The sequence below is a fragment of the Lithobates pipiens genome, unplaced genomic scaffold, assembly GCF_037356315.1.
Source record: "Lithobates pipiens isolate NorthernLeopardFrog02 unplaced genomic scaffold, aLitPip1_a1.2 Scaffold_8, whole genome shotgun sequence".
In the NCBI taxonomy this organism is placed as follows: domain Eukaryota; kingdom Metazoa; phylum Chordata; class Amphibia; order Anura; family Ranidae; genus Lithobates; species Lithobates pipiens.
The window spans coordinates 633,251,278-633,278,901 of record NW_027507903.1 but is presented as its reverse complement, the minus strand read 5'-3'; the positions used below and the strand labels follow the sequence as shown (position 1 = coordinate 633,278,901).

At 40.7% G+C, this 27,624-nt stretch overlaps 1 protein-coding gene and 2 pseudogenes across 1 annotated transcript; all 3 read right to left on the bottom strand.

The window, feature by feature from the left end:
• Window positions 1-9,179: 9,179 nt before the first annotated feature.
• LOC143964117 (olfactory receptor 5AR1-like) lies at window positions 9,180-11,320 on the bottom strand (annotated as a pseudogene).
• Window positions 11,321-11,951: 631 nt separating this feature from the next.
• Window positions 11,952-17,475, bottom strand: LOC143964115 (olfactory receptor 5J3-like). Its single transcript, XM_077473818.1, has 3 exons — window positions 17,400-17,475; window positions 15,976-16,153; window positions 11,952-12,911 (listed from the first exon to the last, which is right to left on the bottom strand). Exon 3 carries the CDS (start codon window positions 12,888-12,890, stop codon window positions 11,952-11,954), a length of 939 nt encoding a protein of 312 aa, XP_077329944.1. The 5' UTR covers window positions 12,891-12,911; window positions 15,976-16,153; window positions 17,400-17,475.
• Window positions 17,476-23,006: 5,531 nt separating this feature from the next.
• Window positions 23,007-23,936, bottom strand: LOC143962421 (olfactory receptor 5AR1-like; annotated as a pseudogene).
• Between the last annotated feature and the right edge of the window lie 3,688 nt (window positions 23,937-27,624).

Here is a 27,624-nt window from a genome sequence, read left to right as displayed (position 1 = left end):
AATTAGTCAGATTGTAAAGTTACATAACAGCTATATGCCAAAACACACAGTTGATCTCATGGTAGGAGGACAAATGGAGTGCGTGTGCATAGAAGTCCCAACATGTTTCGGAATACAGGTATGAGTAATGAATTCCTTCTTCAGGGGCTTATTAGAAACAAGCTGTTTTTTGGCTGATAATAAAATAACAAAGATATCAAAAAGATGAGAAAATTAACAAATGTACAAATGTGAGAACACAGTAGGTATAGCATGGCATATATATATGGCAAGTAATAAAGCAAGTGATACTTTCAATAGAACTATCTTTAGCGAATTAACGTGCACATCAGAATTCACATGAAGGAGGGGCTTTAATCCCTAGAGTGCCCCATCGCATAAGAGAATGCTCTCGATATTGGCTGGGGGGGGGGGGTGGGTATGCGTCCCCACAGTACCGATGAGGTACAGTTGCTGGTGCCAAAATGATTGAGTTGTGTGGAGTGAGTGATATAAGAGGCATCCCTGCCGGCATAGAAAACACCAGGGCCCACGAGGATCGACCACAGATGTGGGGACGAGTCTAGCACGAAAAACATATATGTGTCTGTATGAGAACATAACATATTTAATTAAGGGGGTATGCAATATTATGTAAGTGTAGGTGTGTCGCCATATCGTGCAAGAGCACACACGGGGGGCTGAGCGCAAAGGTTGCATGAAGGTAAAAAATCCTTGCGACTTTAGAAATGCTTTAAAGGGAAATAACCTAAAATTTGGGGTGTGTGGACTTTTCAAAGGCGTGGACTTTGGGGTAATATTTTTGATCTTTGATACACTACCTAGAGCAGCCTTTCTCAACCTTTTCAACACAGAGGAACCCTTGAAATAGTTATCCAGTCTCGGGGAACCCCTGCTCAAAATTAGAAATCTTCAACTCATGATACAATAGTATGATGGTCAGTGGGAAGAATGGTCCTTACACTTGTGGTCATTGGGAAGAATTACCTCCTTACAGATAGCTAAAAAGATCAATGGTGTCCGTGGGAACTTATCTGAGAGGCAGAAATTGCCCAATGCTGAAGGAACCCCTAGCAACCTTTGAAGGAACCCTGGTTGAGAATCACTGACCTAGAGGCTCATTGACCCAGAACAAGCATGCACAACACAGCTTCTTAGGCTCCAGTGGCTGTATATTGTTTGTTTCATGTAATTAACTCTGTGGAGGTTCCGCATCTCGATGTGTTCCGGTGATCACTGTCTCCAGAATGGAAATGATAAGAAGACTAAGGCTGGGTTCACACTAGTGCAATGCCAGACATTGCATGTGATTGCTGTGCACATCACATGCGATGCAAATTCAGCCATACAAACTGTATGGGTGAAACCGCATTGCATGCTCACCAAAATGGTGTAGGACCCTTTTTTTGGTCCCCACTGGAATCCATGGACGGCCCGCTTATTATGGGTGCATAGACGTCGCCCCCGCTATCCGTGCTGCCACCCCCCATCTGTGCCACCACCCTCCCTCTCCATGCCCCTTTCAGGACGCTGGGTGCATGAATTCCTATGGCAGGAGTGGGTGGGGTTATAGTCAGAGGCTCTAATAGGCTTCAAAATAGGGTGGGCTCGGGGCGCAGAGCATTGCGTCCAGAGCCCACCCAGGTGTGTTTCAACAGTGAATGAATATTCGCTGTTACAACACTGATCCTCCTCCTAGCCAATCGGGAAGCGGGTCTGATACCCGTCACCTGATTGGCTGATAGGAAAGGCAATCCTATTGGATGCCTAGGAGAAGAAGGGAGGAGCCACAAAGAAGACACAGGAGATGACCCACTGTCCATAGGAGCCCACTGCCGCTGGAGCCTGCAAACCACCGCTGCCTGCCTGAGCCAGCAACTCTCCAAAGCCCGCCACTGCCTGCTGAAGCTCGCCACTGACGCTGGAGCCCGCAACCCACCGCTGCTCACCGAAGCCTCCCGCTGCCTGCCGGAGCCCATAACCTGCCCGCCGTGGCCTGCTGGGGTAAGGGCGGGTGCTGAGATACAACCGAACAACAGGGTTTTTTTTTGCCACCCCTCCAACCCACCGTCTGCCACTGCTGGAATCGTATTGCATGGGTGTGAACACAGCACTATTTTACAGTTCGCATTGCGATCTGCAAACCAATTTGGGGGTGTCATTAATTTTACATTGACACCCGAAGCAGCCTGCAGATGTCAGTGTGAACTGCCTGCAAATCAGGCTGCACAGGAATCGCAGGGTTCCCAGCATCGCACCAGTATGAACCAAGCCTAAAACTTCTTGAAAACTAAACAAGGAAAACTTCCAATGTGGACAAACTATTTTGCTGACAAATGTCTGGTTGTGTCTCCGGGACTGGGAGTGAAGTGAAATCTTCCTGAAGAGAGGGCAAAAAACCCTGAAAAACAAAAAATAAAATAAACCTGACCTTTATCCTCTCCATACAGCTAAAAAAAACTTTTGCCATTACATACACTTTTTCTAATTAAAAAAATATTTTATTATTATTATTATTATATAATATTCTATACTATGTTATTGCTATATAAGCCTTGTTTCAGTCTGCAGCGGTTCTCATTTTCTAAAATTGCCAAAAAATTTAAATGTCACCTCCTTACAATGTGGCAGCCTGCAGACATTCTGTAATCAGTTGGTGTACAGGACACCCACAGACAGACCAAAAAAAAAAAAAAAAACTCTGTACAGTTCACAGTTCTTTCAATAAAGTCCAATCTTCCACATAAAGTGCTCTGGATGACTAAACTTTATTGAAATAACTGTGAACTGAGTTTTGTTTTTTATTTTTTATTGTAAGATATAACAGGCAGTTTTTTTTTTTGTTTTTTTTGCACAATTTATACAATAAAGTCAAATCTTCCATATAATGGAAGCGGACGATTAAACTTTATTGCGGAAGATTAAACTTTATTGAAAGAACTGAATTTTTTTTTTGCAAGATATAACAGGCAGTTGTTTTGTTTTTTTGCACAATTTATACACTGTCAAAAGTATAGTGTAAGCGCTCCACTTATATATATATAATCCTTATAGTGATACAAAATAGTATGTCCTCATGTGTATCAAAATATGTATAAAAATACCCCAAAGAAAGGGGGATAGTGCTGCGTGGCAACAAAACTTAGAAGTATATATAAAGTGACTTTTGATTATATATGTAAACAAAAAAAAAAAAAAGTAAAAAAAATTATTATATAGTGACTGTGTGAATATTTATCTCAGTGGTGAAACAAACGGTAACTATAGATAGATAATCACAGTGATAAAGTCCATAAATAAATATATAGTCCAAATAAACGTGCAAAAAGTCAATCCGGATGTGTTATGATAGCAACCAGAATTCTGTGATGTTGTGACCGAGGAAGGTAATATTTCACCCTGTGACGATCCCACCACCTTATAGGGCACGGGCTTACCAGATCTATATGACCCTAGCAGACATACGCCTCAGGGGTCAATCAAAGCTTGTGATCCCAGCCAACATGATCTTAGGAATTGGATGTATCAATCGTGGCATATACGATCCCAACAAACGACTAGATGTAGTCACTGTTCTTCATGTACAAATCCGACAACAACTCAGGCATGGAAGATGAAGAAACAAGGCCAACATGGCATAATAACGTTTTTTTAAAAAAACTCTTTAATAAAAAAATTTTGCTAAAACTCACATTTCCAAGATGGGCAATAAAGCATGTCAGAGAGAAAAGGTGGCAGTAGCGAAGTCCTCCCCCTACATCTAGTCGTTTGTTGGGATCGTATATGCCACGATTGATACATCCAATTCCTAAGATCATGTTGGCTGGGATCACAAGCTTTGATTGACCCCTGAGGCGTATGTCTGCTAGGGTCATATAGATCTGGTAAGCCCGTGCCCTATAAGGTGGTGGGATCGTCACAGGGTGAAATATTACCTTCCTCGGTCACAACATCACAGAATTCTGGTTGCTATCATAACACATCCGGATTGACTTTTTGCACGTTTATTTGGACTATATATTTATTTATGGACTTTATCACTGTGATTATCTATCTATAGTTACCGTTTGTTTCACCACTGAGATAAATATTCACACAGTCACTATATAATAATTTTTTTTACTTTTTTTTTTTTTTGTTTACATATATAATCAAAAGTCACTTTATATATACTTCTAAGTTTTGTTGCCACGCAGCACTATCCCCCTTTCTTTGGGGTATTTTTATACATATTTTGATACACATGAGGACATACTATTTTGCATCACTATAAGGATTATATATATATAAGTGGAGCGCTTACACTATACTTTTGACATGTCTTTCAGCTAAAAAGTCCCTAATTTTAGCGTGTCAGCAGCTGGTCGCTTATATTCTTTCATTTTTTTATTATTTCTTTTCACTTTTTTATCTCCATTTGCGCAATATTGTTGGTGTATATTTCTTCACAATTTATACACTGGAAGCACTTTTAGGCCGCGTACACACGCGGGGACTGTTCGCTCAACTTTGTTCGTCAAACAGTTTGAGCGGACAGTCCGCTCAAAATTAGCATGGACGGACTTGGCCACACACGACGAACTAACAGTCCGCTGAAACCGTGCGCGATGACGTGAACGGCACGTACGACGGGACTAGAAAACGACGTCCTATACACTGCAATGCAACCTTCGGCGTGTAAATCCTTTCTGAGTATGCGCAGAACTTAGTTTGACGAACAAGCCTACACACGAGGGGACTGTCCGCTCAAACAAAGTTTCAGAGGACAGTTTTTCGGAAATTCCGAAAAACTTTGTTCAGCAGACTGTTCGCTGAAACTGTCCGCTGAAGCCCACACACGAGCGGACTGTCCGCCGAAACACTGTTCAGCGGACAAAGTTGAGCGAACAGTCCCCGCGTGTGTACGCGGCCTTACAGCATTTATGAATTTCAATAATTGTATTTAATTTCAGATCAATTTTTTATTATTATTTTTTTGCAGTTGGAGATGCATATTGTTTTTTTTTAATTGGTGTTAATGCACAGGTAGAACTATGTTTTAATTTTTTTTTTTTATTTGGTAAAATTTCTACCTAATTATTTTGGATAGAAAAGATGGTATTGCAGCTGCTTAGATAGTTAGACACTAATACTGCATAGTTAGCCTCACAGTAGAAGTGCGGAGTGGGTATTGTTTTAAATTGTATGGAAAGAAAAACATGAAAATTGTTGGATACACGATGCACAGAGCAAACTGAATGACATCCAGTTAAGGTTTACATTTTATTTTAAATGTATGGAGGAAAGTGAACACAATTATTATTATTATTATTATTATTATACAGGATTTATATAGTGCCAACAATTTTCACAAAGTTTTACAACATGAGGGCAGACTACAATACAATTCAATACAGGATGAATCAGGGGGCAAAATGATCAGAACCATTTATTTTTTTTTTTTTGTTTTTTCCTTTTTTTTTTTATTTTTATCTTTTTGAGAATATAAAAAAAAAAAAAAAAAAGAACCATTTCTATTATACGGAGCAATCACTGTAATACATACGATCTGCCGGTTGTCTGAAACCTTAAATAATGCAATTCTTTGTTTCTTCATCCTTTGTTGTAGTATTGCATGGTTATTGTCGTGTCATATAACAACCGTAGCAAATTGGGTGATATTTACACGATTCATTGGCTTTGCCGTGCTGCAGTCTGAAGTATCTCTTACCATTGTACTAATCTCTTATATATGAATATAATAAAGAATGCAGGGATTTCAATTGTCCTCTTACCCCTTTGAGACATAATTGTTTGGCACTCAAGCTCCACGCACTGTTTTAGTACCCCTTTGAGATGTAATTGTTTGACGCTCAGGCCCCAAACACCGTTTTATTTCTGGATATGTGGAGTCGGTGTTTTATCCAACCCAATTAACCAGGAGAACAATCACAACCTGCCCCAGGGAGCTTCAAAAAGAGAAATCTTTAAAGAGGGATTCCACCTAAAAAAAAAAATATTAAAAGCCAGCAGCTATAAATACTACAGCTGCTGACTTTTAATAAATGGACACTCACCTGTCCCGGGTTCCAGCGATGCCGGCAGCCGAGGCCGATCGATCGCTCGGCTCTCGGCTGCTGCCGTCACCATTCTAGGTGAGGGAATCAGGAAGTGAAGCGAATTGGCTTCACTTCCCGGTTCCCTACTGCGCATGCGCGAGTCGCGCAGCGCAATAGGAATTGTCCGCGCTGTCACTGGGACCCGTGTGTGTCCCAGCAGACAGCGCGGCAGGACAGGAAATGACATAGACTCCCACGGGAGTCTATGCCCGGAAGTGGGTGTAAATACCTGTCTTTGACAGGTATCTCCACCCCCCTCCCCCCTGTAAGGTGCCAATTGTGACACCGGAGGGGGGGAGGGTTCCGATCAGCGGAAGTTCCACTTTAGGGTGGAACCCCGCTTTAAAGACCAGTAGATGATTTATGTTAGCTTGTGGAATAATCAAGAAAATTTAGCCTCAAAAATAATATGAAAATAAAGGTATAGGTACCATCATCCTGAATTTCAGATAGTTAAAAAAGGGGGTAAATAGATATAACAAGGGCTACTCCAAACCTTAGTTTCCTTCCCCCTTTTTCCCCTTTCCCCCCTCCTTCTTTCCCCATTCCCCATCTTCCCTTCTTCCTCCCCCTCTCCCTCCCATTTGGCTTTTTTCCTTCCTCTCTCTTCCCTCCCCCTCCCTCTTCCCCCCCTTCTTCCCCCTCCCCCCCTTCTCTCTTCCTTCCCCCTTTCCTCTTTCCCCTTCTCCCCTCCCATCCCCCCGTTCCCCTTTTTTCCCTTTTCTCCCCTTCCCCCCCTCTTTTTTCTTCTTCCTTTCCCCCCCTCCCTTTCTTTTTTTCTTTCCCCTTTTTTTTCGTTTCGGGTGCAAGCTTATAATGGACCCCCCATGATATGCTCATCTATTTCATTTATTTTTAGAATCTTTCTTACCTGCACACACATACCCCCAGTGCCCGCACCCAGGGGAACACCCTTATTTCCTACGGGTGTCTCAGTTTTTCCGTCTGTTACTCTTCTTGGGTTTTATCAGTGAGTCGCATAAAACCCTCAGCAATCAAATTTTTTCTCCAGCACCCCAATCCTCGTCATGAAGCACTCATAAAGTAGAAGCACAGGAAAAGCCCCATAGCGTAAACTGCTCCAATATTTATTAAAAGAAGATAAAAATACACTAATAAGATTTTCCAATAAATAATACATCAGTATTACAGTGGTCCTCGGCTATGCATCAGTAAATGTGAAAGCAAGATGGTGCCTGGTTCCCACCTAGTGTGCTGATGTCATGCTAGGCAGTGTTCACCTGTATTGGGCACTGTTCACTCTTAGTTTGGAGAAACTCCACCATCTCAGTTTCTCATATTCTCCCAGCCCAAGGCCCACCTCCAGAAATAAATGGATGTCCAAATGTTTTACTGTTTAGCAGGAATGTGATGGACAGTTCTTTCCAAAACACCAATATGCCTCCTTGTACCTGACATCAGCAGCACTGTACAGTTCAAATTCTCCTTTAACACGGGGATGTCAACCAGCTTTTCCAGCTCCCTCAATGTAGATTCCCTTAGAGGGGTTCTTCAATGAGCCTATACCAGGCCTGGTCAGAAGGGTATCCTTCACTTGGCCGTTAATTTCACATAATGGTGTACTGCAGGCCACTCTTTCCCATTGACCTTTGCACTCAAGCTTTTCTGGCCCCGATTATAAAGGGCTAATTTACTCCCACCCAGGGCCGTGGATAAGGGGGTATCACCAGTCCTCCTGTACAGTGCCTAGGCCAGAAGGGGGACCCAGACCGCTGGGTAAATCAGATTTGGGAAGGGAGGGTGACTGATGTGGTGGTGGGGGGGGGCAATTATTGGAACCGATCCCCTGTATGACTCTGTATGCAGCAGCTGAAAGTTGGCTTCTTCTCCTCTCCCTCCTGCTGGCTTTCAGCTGCTGCAACGAGAGCCATACAGGGGATCAGTTGCAATAATTGCCCTCTGCAGCACCTATCCCCCTCCCTGTGCACCATAGATTTCCCCCTGTTGCCCAGGCTCCCCCCTGGACAAGAGTTAATAAGAAATCTCTATAGTGAGACACACACAGATACAAAAATGTACAAGGGGTTTCATTCATTCCCTATGCTTTCCATAAAAAAGCTTTTAACTTTAGATATTTTTTTCCACTATGAGCCTATCATAAGAAGTAAGCAGCCGGTGAAGTCAAGACTACATAATCCTGTATGCTTGTTGAGGGTCATTGACTTTAACATTTTTACTATACTATACAGCAGTGGTCTCCAACTGCAGCCTGGGGGCCAGATATGACCCTTTGCTTGCTTTTGTCCTCCCCTTGGGGCCATAATTCTGCCTACTGACACCAATGAAGGGGCACCGTTCCTCCCACAGGTACCAATGGGGGGCCACAGTTTCTCCCAATGACACCAACAATGGGGCCCCAATGATGGCCACTATTCCTTCCAATGTGACCAAAAATGGACCCCAATGACACCAATGATGGGGAACACTTTCTCCCAATTGACACCAACAATGTGGCCCAACGACACCAATAATGGGGCACAATTTCTTCCAATTACACAAATAACAGGGTCCAGTGACGGGGCACAATTCTTCCCTGTGACGCCAACAATGGGGCACAATTCCTCCCACTAACGCCAATGATGAGTCACTATTACTCCCACTAAAACAAACAACAGAACATTATGTTTTCCCCACTTATGACTTTTCAACTCCTATTGGCCACAGTCTGGCTCCCCTAAAGTCTGAATGACAGTAAACTGCTCCTTTGTTTAAAAAGTTTGGGGAGCCCTTGCTATACAGTATTTTAGTGTATATGTAGCCATATCTTGAATTAGCAGAGATGAAACTGGATTACCATGACTGGTAGGAAAGCTCAACGGTGACTACTTCTATATCTCTTTCCACACAGATTATCATCAAGCATCTTTTGATCTAGGCATGTTTAAGCTGGATAGGTATTATGATATCATATATGTTAATGGGGGCTCTTTTGCAGCAGTCTTATTATGGCCTTTTTCACCTCTTGGTTCTTCAGGCTGTAGATAAGAGGATGCAACATTGGAGTCACCACCATGTAGAATACAGAGGCCAAACTGGATAGGTATTATGATATCATATATGTTAATGGTAACTTTTCTGAAGCAGTCTTATGATGGCCTTTTTCACCTCTTGGTTCCTCAGGCTGTAGATAATCGGATTTAACATTGGAGTCACCGCCGTATAGAATACATAGGCCACCTTTTCCTGTATTTTGAGGGTACTGGAGGATGGATGAAAGTAGGAGCAAAAAGCTGCAACATAGAAGATGGTAGCACACATAAGATGTGAGGAGCAGGTGCTAAATGCTTTCCTCCTGCCAGTCGCAGAATTTATCCGTAAAACAGAAGACATGATGAAGGTGTAGGAGACCAGAATAATCACCTTTGAACTTAAGCAATAAGAACACCCAAAGAAAAGGGTGACAATGGTACAGGTTTGGGTTTTGGAACAGGATAGCCTGACTAGAGGAGGAAAGGCACAGTAGAAGTGGTCTATGAGGTTAGAGCCGCAGAATTCAAGACTGAATAGACTGCTGGTCTGTGCAACTGACTGCACAAAGCCAATAGAAAATGAGAGAATAACAAGACCAAGACATTTCTTCTTAATCATCACTTAGACACAATGGAGAGGGTGTCATATGGCAACATATCGGTCATATGCTATGTCTACGGGGACAAAGATCTCTGTACCTACCAGTGCACAAAAGAAGTATAACTGAAGAGTGCAACCCATGAATGTGATTCATTTTGTGTCAGATAAGAGGTCACACAACATTTGAGGAGTAATTACTGAAGAGTAGAAGAGGTCCGCCTTAGACAGATAGCTCAACAAATAGTACATTGGAGTGTGAAGGCTGGGTGAGATATGTACCATTGCCATCATCCCAACATTTCCAAGCACAGACACTATGTAAACCACTAAAAAGAGCACGAAGGGGTACAAGGAAACGAATTTATCATCAGTAAGACCAGAAAACTCAAACATGGTCACTTGCATCTTATTCTTGACTTTCATGATGTATTTGGCCTGAAACAGTTGAAATAAACATCTCATTTGTTCAGGAAAATAGTATAACTAAAGATTATACCAATTGGTGTCCTATAGTACATGTTAATACATTGAGAATGTGTTTAATATCTCTCTGGATAGAATGACATTATAATGACTATCTACTAAGGTTCAAAATAAACACATTTCATTATCATCATCATCATTAGATACAAAGTTCTTGGCCAACATTATCAGTGACAATAAATGTGTGCCTGATATCTTTCTAACTAGAAATGCAATGTCCCTTTAGGATTTGTTTATGCTGGCTGTGTCCTCATTAGGGAGATTTATTCACCCCCCCCCCCCCGAACCATACCAGGTCACATGCCCTTAACATGGGGAGGGTGCTTTAGGGTCCTCCCCAAAGCACCTTGTCCCCATGTTGATGGAGTCCTCTTCCACTCCTCTATGATGACATCACAGAGCTGGTGGATGTTAGAGACCTTAATCTCCTTGACCTTCCATTTAGGGATGCTCCACAGATGCTCAATAGGGTTTAGGTCTGGAGACATGCTTGACCAGTTAAGCACCTTTACCCTCAGCTTCTTTAACAAGGCAGTGGTCGTCTTGGAGCTGTGTTTGGAGCCGTTATCATGTTGGAATACTGCCCTGCGGCCCAGTCTCTGAAGGGCTCAGGCATCATGCTGTGCTTCAGTACGTCACAGTACATGTTGGCATTCATGGTTCCCCCAATGAACTGTAGCTCCCCAGTGCTGACAGCACTCATGCAGCCCCAGATCATGACACTCCCACCACCATGCTTGACTCTAGGCAAGACACACTTGTCTTTGTACTCCTCACCTGGTTGCCACCACACACGCTTGACACCATCTGAACCAAATAAGTTTATCTTGGTCTCATCAGACCACAGGACATGGTTTCAGTAATCCATGTCCTTAGTCTGCTTGTACTGTTCACGGAACAGTGAATATTATGGGGTGTTCACTGGAAAATTTGAGCATCATGGAACGCCCCATAATGCACTGTGAGATCACAGTGCATTATGGGATTGTATGATGATTGATTAAAGCATACACCTGACCTGCATGCTTTGGCCGGTCACAGCATGCTCTGCTGGGAGAGCCATAATTGGCCAAAGGCAGGGTGCCTTTGGGCAATCATGGCTCAGGGGGACTAAGTCCACGCCCCACACTATATAAGGCTTCTTACATTGCGGCCGTGTATAGTGTGTGGACAGAGATAGATTGAGCTAGATTAGGCAGGCAGGCTAGTCAGTGGCAATGTATTTGATACAGTATATAAATATATATATATATATATATATATATATATATATATATATATATACAGTATACATATATATATATATATATATATATATATATATATATATATAAAATCTGCATTTAGCGTAGACTAGATACTCAGTGTAGATCAACCATTCTCCTCCAGAGGTTACTAGGGGTTCCTTGAGCATTGGCTGATGAACCCCCTATTTGATGATGCCAACAGAGTTTAAGGTTCAGCGCCACTTAGCAAATCCAGCAGCATGACACCAAATATCTTTTCTGTTCCTATTGAGCCCTGATGATTTGGTTTTATTAAGAGTTCCTCGAGACATGAAAATTATTTTTGGGGTTCCTCTATGATTAAAAGGTTGAGAAAGCCTGGTGTAGATTTTATAGTCAAGTCAGTGCAGGCAGTATATTTGATATATATATAAATACAGTCTAATATATATATATATATATATATATATATATATATTTATTTATATATATATATATATATATATATATATATATATATATATATCTACTATGTATTAAAGTGCTAATCACATCATATATGTTCATTATGCCCCTTCTGCACTTGCATGATGGCCCTTTTGACTTCTTGGTTTCTCAAACTGTAGATAAGAGGATTTAGCATTGGAGTCACCACCGCGTAGAGGACAGAGAATACCTTTTCTTGCTTCTTATGTGAGCTACTAGATGGAGTTAAGTAATTAAGGTAAATTGTTCCATAAAAGATGGTAGCACATGTAAGATGGGAGGAACAGGTACTAAATGCTTTTCTCCTGCCAGCCACAGAGTTTATCCGTAAGATGGAAGAAATAATGAGGGTGTAGGATACCAGGATGGTCATCGTTGAACTTATAGTAAACAAGCACACAAAGAAAAGGGTGACGATGGTGCAGGTGCGGGTTTCAGAACAGGACAACCTGACCAATGGAGGAATGTCACAGTAGAAGTGGTCTATGAAGTTGGATTTACAGTATTCAAGACTGAAAAGACTCACGGTTTGTGCGACGGAGTGAAGAAATCCCATGGACAAAGTGAGAAGGACAAGACTTAGACATTTCTTCTTCGTCATTATTAGGATATAATGGAGAGGGCGGCAGATAGCAACATATCGGTCATATGCCATTATGGACAGGACAAGGAGCTCTGTACCTATCATTGCAGAGAAGAAGTAGAACTGAAGGGCGCAACCAAGGAATGTGATTAATTTCCTGTCAGACAGGAGGTCAGATAACATTTTGGGGGCAATGACTGAAGAGTAGAAGAGGTCCACCATAGAAAGGTAACTCAAGAAGTAGTACATCGGTGTGTGAAGGCTGGGTGAGATATAAACTATTGTCATCATCCCAGAATTTCCACATATGCTCACTATGTAAACAAATAAAAATAACATGAAGAGGAATGGAGTGAGTTCTTTATCATCAGATAGACCAGAAAACTCAAACATGGACACTTGGGTCTTGTTTTTGAGATTCATGAGTTCTTTTGCTCTGAAGTACTGGAAATAAACATCTCATTTCATTATTCTTTAATAGTAATATTACACAAGTTAGAAATGGTTACTCTAGCAAAAAGATATCCCACAAGAGAATTCTGTTATCAAAACCAAAAACCAAACTTGTATAGCAATAACGTGTAGGCCTGAAATAGCCTTCTAAACTCTAATTTCAAGGCCAAACTCATGGCCAAACCCATTTTCGATACTTACAATTGCTGTCAGAATTTTCCACAAAGCACCACCCTCAAACATTCATATGATGAGCTGCCTCATGTACCCTTAAAAAATGTTCAGGAAGCATGGAGTCCCTGCACTTTAAGAGGCTATTTATATTTGTTCGCATTCTTCTTGGGTTAACCTTTACTAGAAGCCCAGGTGACTAAGATAAAGCAGTATTATGTAGTGCTACCCCCGTAGGAGCCGCTGTTATTTAACTGGTTATTTCCTAGAATTAGAGAGGGAGAGGTTAATGCTCACAATGCTGCAGTGCCAGAGAGAAGAGGGCAAGTGCAGAGATCAGGTGCCTATGCTGTGTTCAGGGGAGCTTGAGAACTGACCTGCATAGAGATATTTAGCAGAACTGGGACCAAAGATGGAGAGATCTGTTGCTACGCCAGTGAGAGAGGGAGTCTTGTGTGGATCTGGAGAGGACTGAGACTTCTCCGACAACTGATTGGCAAGCACACTGGATCTGATCTGTTGCATAATGGGAGTGCTGAGAAGAATTTAACCCCTTGCTGCTCACAGTTATTGCCAACTAAACTGCTTTTTACTTAACAGTTCATCATCTGTCCCTTGTGTACAGTCTTAAAGGGACAGATACATGTGCACCACCTACAGAAGGGCCCCAACAAAACCCGGCCAACACTGGCAACTAGGTACCATTTTAGTGTGAGATTTCTTCAATGCCATTCATGCTTTTATGGTTGATGTTATTCTTACTGATACTTTGAACTAGTGTAATAGGATATAGCCTTATTGTGGTGCAAATTATTGGCTGTTGGTGAGGCTAATCTGCCGGTTAGTTAATCTAACATATCCCATTGTCCTCTTTATTTTCTTACCTTCAATAATAGATTAATCCTTTTAATTTTGAAGTCGCTTGTGGTGTGTTTCTGTGTTCTGTCAAAGAGTGGTACACTATTACACTTAAGCTGACATACACTTGGGTCTATTTATACATGTTTTCACACAAGAGTATGTTTGGATGCTGCTGATCAATCACTTTTAGGGATGTGTATTCATGCAATGAAACTGTTGGTACATTCATTCTGTCTATTCTGGGCAAACCAAATGTTCTCTATATCCTCTACGGGTAAAATGTTATTTGATTATGAAAAATAGAGTGGTTCAGGAAATTATCATATTATGGCCACTAGATAGAGTTGAGGATCATAGGAAATAAATACTTATTTATTATGATCGTTTGGTATGTTGTTTATTTTACAAAAATAAAAAACAGTGTTTATTAAACACCACCAAAAGGAAACCACTATTTATCTAAAAAATGATATGATACATCTGGGTAGAAATAGTAAGAAAATGGCCCATAGATGAAGGGGGATTACAGGCTGGTACTGAGGTGGGTAACAAAAGCACAAAAATAAATGCATTACAGACCTGCATCTTCAGGATCCTAAATGTGCTGTTGACTCAGAAGGAAGGACAAAGCCGCCTATAAAGGATGGTCCAATTTGCTCAAATAGGTAAAAAAAAAACTTTCCTTCCCCCTAAGATGTGTTTTCTAAAATGTTCTCATTATTTTTTTAATTAAAAAATGATTTAGGTTTAATTACAAAAAAGAAAACGAAGATTTTTTCTTTCTGCTTCCAGAAAGGGGACGATTTGAAGTAAATTTAATCCCAGTCATTAAAATCTCACATAATCTTTTTTCATTTCAAAAGTAAAAGTTTGTTATATTTTGAAGCTTTTCATTAAGCACTTTGTGCCCGCGCTATAGCTGAAAGATGGCTACAGCGTGGGCCTAAAATGCCAGGAGGGCATACATGGACGACGCGCTCTCTGATCACCGAGTCCTTGGGATTTGGTTGATCACAGATCTGAGTAAAGAAGACAGCTGATCACATGATTTAAACAGAAGCCAGTAATCTGCATTTTTTTCCCTCACACTAACAGCACAATGAGAAAAAAATAAGCCGATTACCGGCTTGTGTAAGTGGGACATCAGTCCCACACATTGACACCCACTGCTGCTAAGCAGTGCCCACCAGTGCCACCTACCAGGACCCATAAGTACTGCTAAGCAATGCCCTCCAGTGCCACCTACCAGTGCCCACCAGTGCCACCTATCAGTGCCCATCTGTGCTGCCAATCAGTGCCCATCTGTGCCTCGTCATCAGTGCACCTATCAGTGTTGCCTATCAGTGCCACCTACCAGTGCCTATAAGTGCCCATCAGTGCCGCCTATCAGTGCCTTTCAGTGCCACCTATCAGTGCCCACCAGTGCCATTTATAAGTGCCACCTATCAGTGGCCATAATTACTGCTAAGCAGTGCCCACCAGTGCCACTTACTAGTGCCACCTATCAGTGCCCATCAGTGCTGCCAGTCAGTCCCCATCTTCTTATCAGTGCCACCTGCCAGTGCCTATCGGTGCCCATCAGTGCCGCTCATCAATTCCGCCCATCAGTACCCATCAGTGCCACCTATCAGTGCTGCCTATCAGTGCCCTTCAGTGCTACCTATCAATGCCCATCAGTGACACCTATCAGTGCAGCCTCATCAGTGCCTCCAGATCAGTGCCCACCAGTGATGCCTCATCAGTGCCCATCAGTGCCACCAATCAGTGCCCATCAGGGCGGCCTTATCAGTGCAGCCTATCAGTGCAGCCTATCAGTGCCCATCAGTGCATCCTCATCAGTGCACATCAATGAAAGAAAAAAAAAGCTCTATTTGTGTGAAAAAAATGAGAAAAATTTCATATGGATACAGTGTAGCATGGCGCAATTGACATTCAAAGTGTGACAGCGCGGAAAGCTGAAAATTGGTCTGGGCAGGAAGGGGGTGAAAGTGCCCGGTAAGCAAGTGATTAAAATAATACCAACCTGGTAATTCTGCCACAAAAATGCTTGTCACATGGGGTTCTGATTTCGGTCTCAAGTAGTTATACCAACACACATTTCATGGGCATGGCCAACTGGTGTCACCATTTGAAAGTCGTTTCAGAGCACACTACAAGAGGAGTACATGTGGACAGGAAATGTCTGAAAGAGGTTGGCATCACTGAGATGAAAAAAAAAGTATGAAAGAAAGATTAAAATTGTATTTGTTTAATTAAAAAAAAAAAAACATAGCATAATATTGATTATACACTGCACAGTGCACAGTGCAAGGTGAAAGTTATCAATGTCTACTTTAAGTAGGATTGTACAACACTAGAATTGAACTAAATACACTTTATATATTTTTTATATTATTGGAGAACGTGCACTAAATATTGTATTTATATTGCACATTTGTATATGATTGGAGAGCTTGCACTAAATATTGTATTTATATATTTTTTTTATATATAAAAAGGTTAAAAAAAAAGGAAAAACAAGCAAGTACAATGAATAACAAAATAAAAAATAAACTAGAAAAAGGTGGAGGTCAACTTGGTCTATTTTCCAGCTATCATTCTTCTATGTGCTTATTTTGTTTTGGTCTTTAGAAGATTTAGGGAGAAAGGAGAAGAAGCCCACAGTGATGTATTTTTCATTGGAGTCTCAGCATTACAAATTTTATTCTGAGATGTTATTTTAGGATTTACAAATATTTCAGGAGCTAGAAAGGAACGTGATTTCTAGCATCTAAATCAGTGAAAATTAAAAAAAACAAAAAAACAAAAAAATAAATAAAACTTATTTTAGAGATTTGTTGGCCTAAATTAACACACACACACATTTCATACATTAGTTGCGTATCCTGTTTTTAAATAAAATGCTAAAAGAATACAAATTAAATTAAATAAAAACCAAATGAAAAACAAGGGTAGAGGACAACTTTGTCTTTTTTTTAAGCCCTCGGTTTTGTATGTATATATATTTGTTTTGTTTTCTAGAACACTGATCTCCAAACTACAGCCCTCCAGCTGTTGCTGAACTACACATCCCATGAGGGCCACAGTTTGGAGACCCTTGCTCTAGAAGATAGTTTATGAAGTGGTTTCATTTTGATCATTTTTGGAATAAAGAGTAGTGAAAAGAAGACCGCAGTGATATATTATTGGAGTATCAGTATTGCAAGTTTTATTCTGAGACATTATTTTAGGATTTAAATATGTTTTAGGATCTAGAAAGGAGCCTCATTTCTAGTATCTAATCGAAAATAATAATAATAATAATAATAAATAAATAAAACTTTGTTTGTTTGTTTGTTTGTTTGTTTACATATTTATTGGCTTGCACACCCATTTCATGTAGTCCTGACACTCAGTCCTTTTTTTAATTTAAATGTTGAAATAATACTTGTTAAAAAAAGACATTACTCGTTTTCCTTTCAAAATGAATTGACTTTGCATCAGGGATCAGCACGGTATCTCAATTCTGATAGATAAACATGGTAGGAGTCTTATATATTATACACAGATCCCTGGGAGTATAAATATCTTTTCCCCTAACGCACAGCTTCCCAGACAGAACCACGTGAAACCTAGGAGTATGTCTGGTTCTTAACTGCTGCTTCCTATAGCTAATTTATTTATCTATGTACAATCTAAAAAAAAATAACTATATGTGTTTTATTGACTGTATTTGTGTGTTTTCTTAGGGTTTGTAATAAAATTGTGTCCCAGATTGAATTGGTGTTATTTGGTGGTACTGGTCTGTTTTAGTTGGGTTTGTTGATTTGTTGGTGTTAAAATAAAATTTTACGGTATTAATTTCAATAATTCATATTGATGAGAAAAGTTCCAAGAAAGCTTGTTCGGTTCTTGTGTAAAGTCTCAAAAATTGATTTAATACTAAAAATAGCAAAATATTACCAGAACAATATCAAAATGTAGAATTAAAAAATATCAATAATGTATTATATTCTTAAGATGACAATTTAATCAGATGTATGTGTGTGTAGATGTGGCAGCTTCCTTTAATGTCTCATGGTGTGTCTGCCGCAGATCTGCCTTTCTGTCCTAGTTTTAACTCCTAAAATCTGACCCCCACTTTTTCTTTAAAAGGGCTGGTTGAAAGATCCTCTAAGCTTTATTGTTCTACAGAAAACCGCAGACTTTAACCTCCTCACGTAATGGTGGGAGTTGCTCAGTCTCTATGCATTGACATTCCTGAGGAGTGGGCAAGAACAATGTGTGAAAACATTGAACATGTACATTATAACATTTAAATCAAATACTATATAAATTAGTATATATATATATATATATATATATATATATATATATATATATATATATATATTATGTTCATTGAAAACCCAATGCATTCATTCATATCCTAATCAAGAAATATTGTAGTATATAGAACTTATGATCTTAACTAAAACATACTTTTACATTTTAAGAAATGTGAAACCTTTCATCTTATCATTTGCCATGGGAGGATGGTAAGAACCCAGCTCAAGATTCCTTATTACAAAAACGCTTAGTTCTCCATAGCGATACTTATGAAATTATAACAATGTATACTTTCACAAGTATACAAGTATAAAAGTCTATATAATTTCACTTTTTCCATAACTAAAAGATCTATATATATATATATATATATATATATATATATATATATATATATATATATATACAATTCAATTATTCTGTAAACATCTAATTCATTCATGCATTTGTTAATATTTGTTAATTAATGTACATTAGTTATTAGATGATAGAAACTTCCTAACAGTTGGGTTTGGAAGAAAATTGTGTCCAAGATTGAATTAGTGTTATATGGGGGGCACTGGTCTGTTTTTGTAGACCGTGAAGTAGAGTCTAATCCAGGTTTTTATTTTATTCTTCTTAAATGTAAGAAATGAGGGTGTACCGAAAACTTCTTGAGCATGCACAATTAATGATTTTTGTAGACAATGGGGTTTTGTAGTTCCAAAACATCTGGGGTGCCGAGGTTCAGCATCACTGACCTACAGTATATACAGTAACTACCCGATGGCTCTGTCTTCCAGCGTACATTTGAGAGCTGAAGCCAGCTGTGCCCGCCCCCTCTCTGGCTGACAATCTTAGCTCTCTACTCTGGGAAGACTGAGAACTGAGCAATCAGTGGTCATGTTATCACTCAGTTTTTGGTCTTAGAGCTGTCAGGGGACACCACACCAATGCTGTAGCATGGAGGTGAGTATGGATGTGTTTTTTTTTTGGTCACCCCAAGCGTTTTCTTTAACATTACTGTACAGTCAATATTCATTGTGCCAATGATAACTAACACTTCCACTTTCCCCCATTCTAGGTTCACTAGATGTGTTCACCGATGGTTCCTATACCGGGCCTACCTTGAAGGGCGTGCTCTTCTTGGATTATATTCTGTGTAGCCAGGTGCTTTGCTTAGAATGGAGAGTGAGTGTAACACTAGCTACAGCTGCTCACTGTAGTTGCCGCCCAGAGGTGTTAAACTGTTTAAGAGCTGTGTCAGCAAGATAAGGGAGCTTCTGAGCAGGAAGAGTTCAATAGATTGAGTCAGGCAGCACTGCTCTGTGGGAACTGTGGCGAAGAGGAGAGAGACGGGAAAAGCTGTATTTTCATAGGCTGTACAGGACACAGTTTCCTCTTGTCATGTGGGATCCTGGAGAGTGCACATTACTGTCCAGTGTGCACCATCACTGCTGCATAATGGAGGCCTGAGTAGGATCCAGAGCATGGAGCATACCTCCCAACTTTTTGATATGGGAACAAAGGACACCTATTAACAAAACTATGTAGGCATAAGACACACCCCCTTAAAGGAGAATTAAACAAAAAATATATAAAATGCTTTTTTAACCACTATTGTTCCTTTATATTGGCTTCTGAAATGTATAAATGTAACAATTTAGAAATTGGATGGAAGGTTTATCACTTTTTGAAAGATAAATAGTGCATTTTTATATACAACTATATAGATCAGACCAAAATAAGAAACAAATGAGGTGGAAAGAGGGACAGTGGGACTTTGTTCTGGATCAGAGACAGTCCTTAGAAATCAAGGACAGTTGGGAGCTATGCACTGAGTTTGAGGGTGACAACAGCCAGAGTCACCTGGGTGCAAAGCAGAGAATGGACTAATCATTGTGTGTGACCAGATGGTGAGCTGTAATATCGCAGACTGGTGAGTGAATGTTCTTGGGATTTACTATGCTGCTAGAGTGAATGAGCCCTTTAAGAACTGACCATACAGCCATCTAGTAGCACTATTTCTGCCTGGAGGCTTGAATGGGACTATTCTATGTGTACCAACGGTACAACTAGGCCCCAACGCTAGCTGGCTGAAGAGTTAGGACTAAAGACCATCACCATAAAGCTGTTTGTCAACGAAACTGGTCCTCCGGTAGAGTGTTTTTTTTTCTTCTGGCTCCCTTCCTAGCAGTCAGTTTCCAGTAGCAACTGGAACTAAACCCATGCTACGGAGATCCATGGCCTGGTCACATAGGTAGAAGGCATCAAGTGCACTTTTGAGAACCATGGTAGGTGCATGATGGGACCCCATTCTTTTACTGGGAGTAAAGTAACAGAGGTACGCTGGACTGGTGGGGATGGCGTGGGCTCGGCAACATCCTTCCTAATGCAACACACTGTACATCACGTTACAGTGGGTAGTGACACGAGACAGCACTTTCAGAGAGAAAACAACTTTAAAGGCACCAACAAACACTGTTACATTTACATATATAAAAAGTTAAAATTCTGTTTGCGCTAAAACATCATGAACCTGGGAGTTCAAAACTACAGAAACAAGTAGTGACATATCCTATTCAGATTCAACATAGCATCACATTGATACCCCGTTTCCACTACAGGAAGTCTTCTTCAGGGTGTTCTTTGTGGAAGAATACAATGAATAGACACTAAAATCAAAGGTCAGTTAGTAAGTTTTTATACAAAAAAATGCATAAATATTTAGAGACATATAAATCTGAAATCAAACACATGCATAGCTCTTACAATGCTTATGTAGAGAGATCAAATGCGGATGCCAATAACAGCTCAATACACATCCCAGAGTCAGGAGGCAGTTCAAGGGAAGGTTTTCCTTCTAAAGTTGTACCCTGGATTATGAGCATAATTAATTCCAGAAGAATGATTGTAATCCAAAGCACTCGTATATCAAAGTGAGTTTCCCCATATGGAAACTCACATAATCCGTTCCAGTGGTACTGCTAGTGTATGCTGTACTGCATGTAACTAGAGGTGGGGGAGGGGGCGCCGGAGACATTTAGAAACACTCAGAGAGCACTTGGAGCCGCTCGTATACACTCGGAGAGGCTCTGAGACACTCGGGAATATAGTGTTTCTGAGTGTTTTCGAGCGGCTCCGAATGGCTCCAAGTGTCACCGAAGCCCCCACACCTCTGGCCAAATGCAGTACTGCATGCCCTAGAGGCTTAAATCCTGCTCGTTTTGTGAGACAACGCTTGCAAACTAAGGCCGCGTACACACGGGCGGACTGTCTGACGGACTTGGTCCGCTGAAACGTGTTTCAGCGGACAGTCCGCTCGTGTGTGGGCTTCAGCTGACTTTTTCAGCGGACAGTCTGGCGGACTAAGTCTTTCGGGAATTTCCGTAATATTGTCCGTCCAACTTTGGTTTCAGCGGACAGTCCGCTCGTGTGTAGGCAAGTTGGACGGACTAAGTATGGCGCATGCTCAGAAAGGATTTACACGGCCGAAGGTTGCATTGCAGTGTATTGGACGTCGTATTTCTAGTCCCGTCGTACGTGCTGTACACGTCATCGCGCAAGCTTTCAGCGGACTGTCTGTTCATCGTGTGTGGTCAAGTCCGTTCATTCAAAAGTAGGACGGACTGTCTGTCGGATTGTCTGACGGACTTAGTTGGCCAGACAGTCCACCCGTGTGTACGCGGCCTCAGTCAGGATTTGAAACAAATAATAGCTCGCATTGCGAAAATGCTCGTAAACCTCGTTACTTGCAATCCAAGGTATTACTCTATATAAGAAATTATTAATTAGGGTAAATATTCATCCCACAGCTGACCAAAAAAGAGGTCCACACCCTGGGAAACAAATAATACACAGCCCAGGGGTGGCAAGAAATAGCTTACTTTCAAAGAGACTCTTTCCACTCATTACCGCACACAGTCACATGGCTCTTCTCTAAGTCAGGGATCCGCCATAATGTTAGACTTTCACAAGACTGTGGTCCCCGTCTGGTCCCAGGCATTGATGAGCATGTGCACGATGAAAGGTACCGCCACGTGTAGGGTGCAGTTGAAGGCATGGTTGGAGTCTTTAAAGCACTGTGAGTACATACATACCAAATCGGTAATCAAAGTTTTTGGTACATTTTTAATATTTAACAGGATAAATAGAAGGAGTGTATCTTGCTAATAGGGAGCCTGGTAGAGAAAAAAATCTGACAAAGTTTCGAACCCCCCTCACCACATTTTTTGGCTTTTGATACCATTTAAGCACAAACATTGACAGACCACCCACAGTAAATATATATATATATATATATATATATATATATATATATATATATATAAAATTAACCACTTCAGCCCTGGAAAGTTTCACCCCCTTCCCGACCAGAGCATTTTTTGCAATACGGTACTGCATTGCTTTAACTGACAATTGCGCGGACGTGCTACGATGTACCTAAATAAAATTGATGTGCTTTTTTTCCCCACAAATAGAGCTTTCTTTTGGTGGTATTTGGTCACCTCTGCAGGTTTTATTTTGTGCTATAAACAAGAAATGAGCGACAATTTTGAAAAAAAACAAACAATATTTTTTCATTTCTGCTATAAAACACATCCAATAATTTAAAAAAAAATTGAATTTCTTCATCGATTTAGGCCAATGTGTATTCTGCTACATATTTTTGGTAAAAAAAAAAAAATCCCAATAAACGTATATTTATTGGTGTGCGCAAAAGTTATCGCTTCTACAAAGTATGGGCTATAAGTTCTTTTATCTGTATCAGCAAGACTTTCTCAGTGCTTGAACAAGGACCTGTTTCACCTCTTGGTTCCTCAGGCTATAGATAAGAGGGTTCAGCATCGGAGTCACTGCTGTATAAAAAACAGCGGCCACCTTGTCTTGTATTCCAAAGGCTATAGAATGAGGATGAAGATAGGTGAAGAAAACAGCTGTGAAGAAAGTTGAGACACAAATAATATGTGAGGAGCATGTACTGAAGGCCTTCTGTCTTCCTTTAGTGGATGTCATCTTTAAAACAGAGGAAATGATGTAGATATATGAGAGAAGGATTGTTGTCAAAGTATATATTCCCCAGACTGCAACAAGGATGCCAGTTAACATATCACAATGGAAAGTGTTGGAGCAGGACAGTTTCAGCAATGGTGGGATGTCACAATAGAAATGGTCAATAAGGTTCGATCCACAGAATGGAAGACTAAACACACAACTGGTCTGCACAACTGACTGGAAGAAACTAATGGAGGAGGAATAAAGGACCAGACCAAAACATTTCTTCTTGGTCATTAACAAGTTGTAGTGGAGAGGGTGGCAGATAGCCACATAGCGGTCATAGGACATGGTGGAGAGAAGGATAGCTTCATTACCAGCTAGAGCACAAAATAAGTACAGTTGGGTGGCACAGTCAAGAAACTAAATGGACTTTTTAGCGGAGAGAAAGTGAGACATTGTATTTGGAGTAATAACTGAGGAGTAAAGAAGGTCCACCAAAGACAGACTACCCAAGAAGTAATACATCGGAGTTTGAAGGTTGGAGGATGTACAGACTAAAGCTACCATACCAACATTTCCCACTATGGACACCATGTAAACCAAAAAAAAGAACACAAAGAGGAATGGGACAAGTTTTTCATCATTGGTTAGTCCAGAAAACTCAAACATGGTCACCAATGTCTTGTTTTTAATATCCATTAACTTTTTTTTTTGTAATGGAGCAGTGAACCTCCCTTTTGGTTGTATTTATTTTTTCTTTTTATGTAATTCAATTTCCACATTGGAAGCATACATACAGTATCTCACATGGTTTGCAGAACATCCAAAACAACTTCTTCACATTTCAAAGCAGAATAAATCAGAAAAACATTGGTGGAAACATTCTAGCTATGACTAAGCACCGTGTTTGGTGTGAAACATGCCAGCGGCTGTACAGTTAGTCTGTTTACCAGCCTAGATGCTATGATTTTAATTACATTTTTGAAATAAAGTTGAATAATTCAGAGTGCGACTATCCAGCTACATCTTTTCTACTACTGTCTCTTACCAGTTTTGCATTTTATGATATAACAGATGCAGTAGCAAATGGTGTAGAAAGTTGCAAAGAAGACTAAAGATAAGGAGTGATGGAGGGGGAATCGGTGTGGGGGGAGAGATATCTAGGAAGGGGAGAATTCAGATAGCCTGGACTTGAATTTGAGGTAATAATTAATAAGCCTTGAGTTGGATTGAGAGGCTTGTTATGCATCCACCAAGAGTTTATGATATGTTAGTGAAAGAGTCTAATTGTGCCAAAAAAACTATTTTTGGAGAATTGTTCCTCTTTAGTATGTAAGGCAGGATGTAAGTTCTTCCAAAGCCTTGAGCTCATTTAGTACCCCAAGGGGGTTCATGGAGGATGGGTTGGTCTGCTTCCAAATGTAATGAATTACAAATGATGATGAATATGCAATGTTTTTCTATATCAATGCTTGAATACGGGAGTCAAGTGGAGGAGAAACGCAGCTTGGCTGTTGCCCAGATTTAGCACTGTTAGTAAGAATATTAAGCAATTTGACTTTGAACCCACAAACCAATGAATATTCCCAAAATATATGGAGGATTGTCCATTCAGTTATGTTACTTCTCCAGTATCTGAAAAAAAAAAAAAAAAGAAACACCCCTTACTTTTTCTTTAGGCTTTCAACTGATATCAACAGAGCTTTTACAACCTCACAAAAATAGTTGAATATTTCCTGGTAAATAGCAGAAATGAACCGAACATATCTGCACTCAGTTCGCAGGAAGTTCACCGAACTGTGCTGAAATCCTGAAAGTTTTTTTTTTTTTTTTTTTAACGAAATATTTTATTGAGATTTTCAACAAATACAAAATATGAAACAAGGCATCTGATACATATACATGTAACAACAATATGTTATATATAACAATGAAGGAATCAATAGACATACTTGAATCATAGAAACTCTATCTCACCCCAACACCCCGTGAGGGATCTTGCTGTGTTGGGAAGATCAAACTTTAGCTGAAGAAGAGTTACAAACTGAACATCAGCTATGTTAGATGTTAGAACCCAAAAAGGGAACAAAAGAGAGAAAAAAAAAAAAAAATTGCTGGAAATAAAAACGGAAGGAGCACATTAAAGAAAATAAGCCAGTCCAGAAAGTGTTTTACTGGGATGTCTGTGCTAAAACCTAGAGCAAGACATGTCTTCAAAATTGGACTGTACAAATAGGGAAAAGAACAGGGAAGGCAGGCACTGGGGGGGGGGGGGGGTAGGGGGGTAACCGTCAATCAATCAGCTCCGCTCCCCCGATCTCGGTGGGTGGATGATGTTATTGTATTCGGGGGTAGTAATAAAGTGATGCCAACATGCCCAAATCGAATTGAACGTTGCGGAGCGGTCATGGGCTTGATGTATGAGCTCTTCCATTTCCGCTGTTTTACTTCCATTTCCGCTGGTCTGTGCAACCAAACACTGACCGTGGGGGCCTCACTTTTGCGCCAGTACATCGGAATGCATAATTTTGCTGCGTTTACCATGTGCATGGCAAGAGATCGAAAGAACGATTTTTTAGGAATTGAGGGTATGTTCAGTAGGAATTGTGAAGGAGTGAATGCCAACTCGTAAGTGGTTACGTGTTTAATGAGTCTATGTACTTCCCTCCAGAACGGCTGCAATTTGGGGCAAGACCACCAAATATGTATATAAGAGCCCACTCCATCTGAGCATCTCCAACATCGGGAGGATAGGTGAGGGAATATACGCTGTAATTTAGAAGGCGTTTGATACCAACGCGAGGTTATCTTGTAAGCATTTTCTTGTATATTGGTATTTAGAGAACCCTTGTGGGTTAATGTGTATATGGTGTCCCAGTCACTCTTGTGCAACGTCACTGAAAGATCCTGCTCCCATCTGGAGTGAATCCAATCTTTCGACATGGTCGAGGGTTGGAAGAGAAGAGCATACGTGGCCGATACGAGATGGCGGGTCGGTTCTGTTCGGGAGCATAGTTCCTCGAACGTGGTAAGACGGCGTGACCAAAGTGTATGTCTTCGATTGGATAAGAGAAAATGTCTCAGTTGAACGTATGTCCAGAAGGGAAAGGAGCGCGTTCGGGAGGATGCAACTAAGGCCTCATAAGTGCGTAGATGAGGTCCTTCATAAAACTGTCGAGCTTGCATGGTATCATAAGGCCAAGAATCTATAAGAAAGTCTTTATGCATGCCCGGAGTGAAGTCTGGATTCATTCTCAACGGCGTTAAGGGTCCTAGTGTGGAAGATATATTATGTTTGATACAACATTCTCGAAATGCAGAAAGCGTAGGTTGTATTAGAGGGTGGGCTTGCAAATTCTGCGGGCAATGAGTTGGTGACAACCAAGGCAGTTGAGCTAACGGGAGATCTAACAGGGCGTTCTCCACATGGATCCAATCTTTAGTTGTGGAGTGCACGTTCCAATCGAGGATTCTTGTAAGATGACAAGCAAGATGATACTTATGGATGTCAGGTAACCCTAGACCCCCTTCTATTTTGGGCCAAGTCAGTTTCTCATACTTTATTCTGGGTCTGGATTTGCCCCAGATAAAAGTAGCACAGAGCCTGCGAAATGATGCGAAAAAAGCTTTCGGGAGAGCGATAGGAAGTGCTTGTAGAAGGTACAGAATCCTCGGTAAGATATTCATTTTAATGATCGCGATTCTCCCGAACCATGAAAAGAGTCCCCCTGACCATTTTGTGAGGTCATTGGTAATGGATCGTAAGAGAGGTAAGTAATTGGAGGAGTACCAATCGTGTGGTGACGTCGTTAACTGAATACCTAAATACGTGAGTTTATGGGTGTTCCAAATGAAGGGATAATCCTTTACACATTGGGCACAAAGCTCTGGCGGTAAGGATATATTTAAGGCTGTGGATTTCGCAAAATTAATTAGGAGATTGGATAATATATGATAGTGTTGTAGAATCTGAAGTAAGGAAGGGAGGGTCGTTATCGGGTCAGTGAGAAATAGGAGGATGTCATCGGCAAATGCCGCTATTTTGTACTGGCGTGTGTTGATCGTGATACCTTTTATGTTGGAAGTAGATCTGATACAATTAAGAAGGGGTTCCAATGTCAAAATGAAGATGATTGGGGATAAGGGGCATCCTTGGCGAGTACCATTTGTGATGGGGAAGGCGTCTGATAGGTGGCCATTTACCCGTACTCTTGCAGTGGGATTGGAGTACAAGGTTTGAATAAGGTTAATCATCTGGGGTGGAATGCCCAGTATCTGCAGTGTGAGTATCATATAATCCCAGGCCACTCTATCAAACGCCTTCTCGGCATCAAGGGATAGGAAGAATCCTTGTTGTTTCTGGGAAAGTAACCAGTGATGAATATTC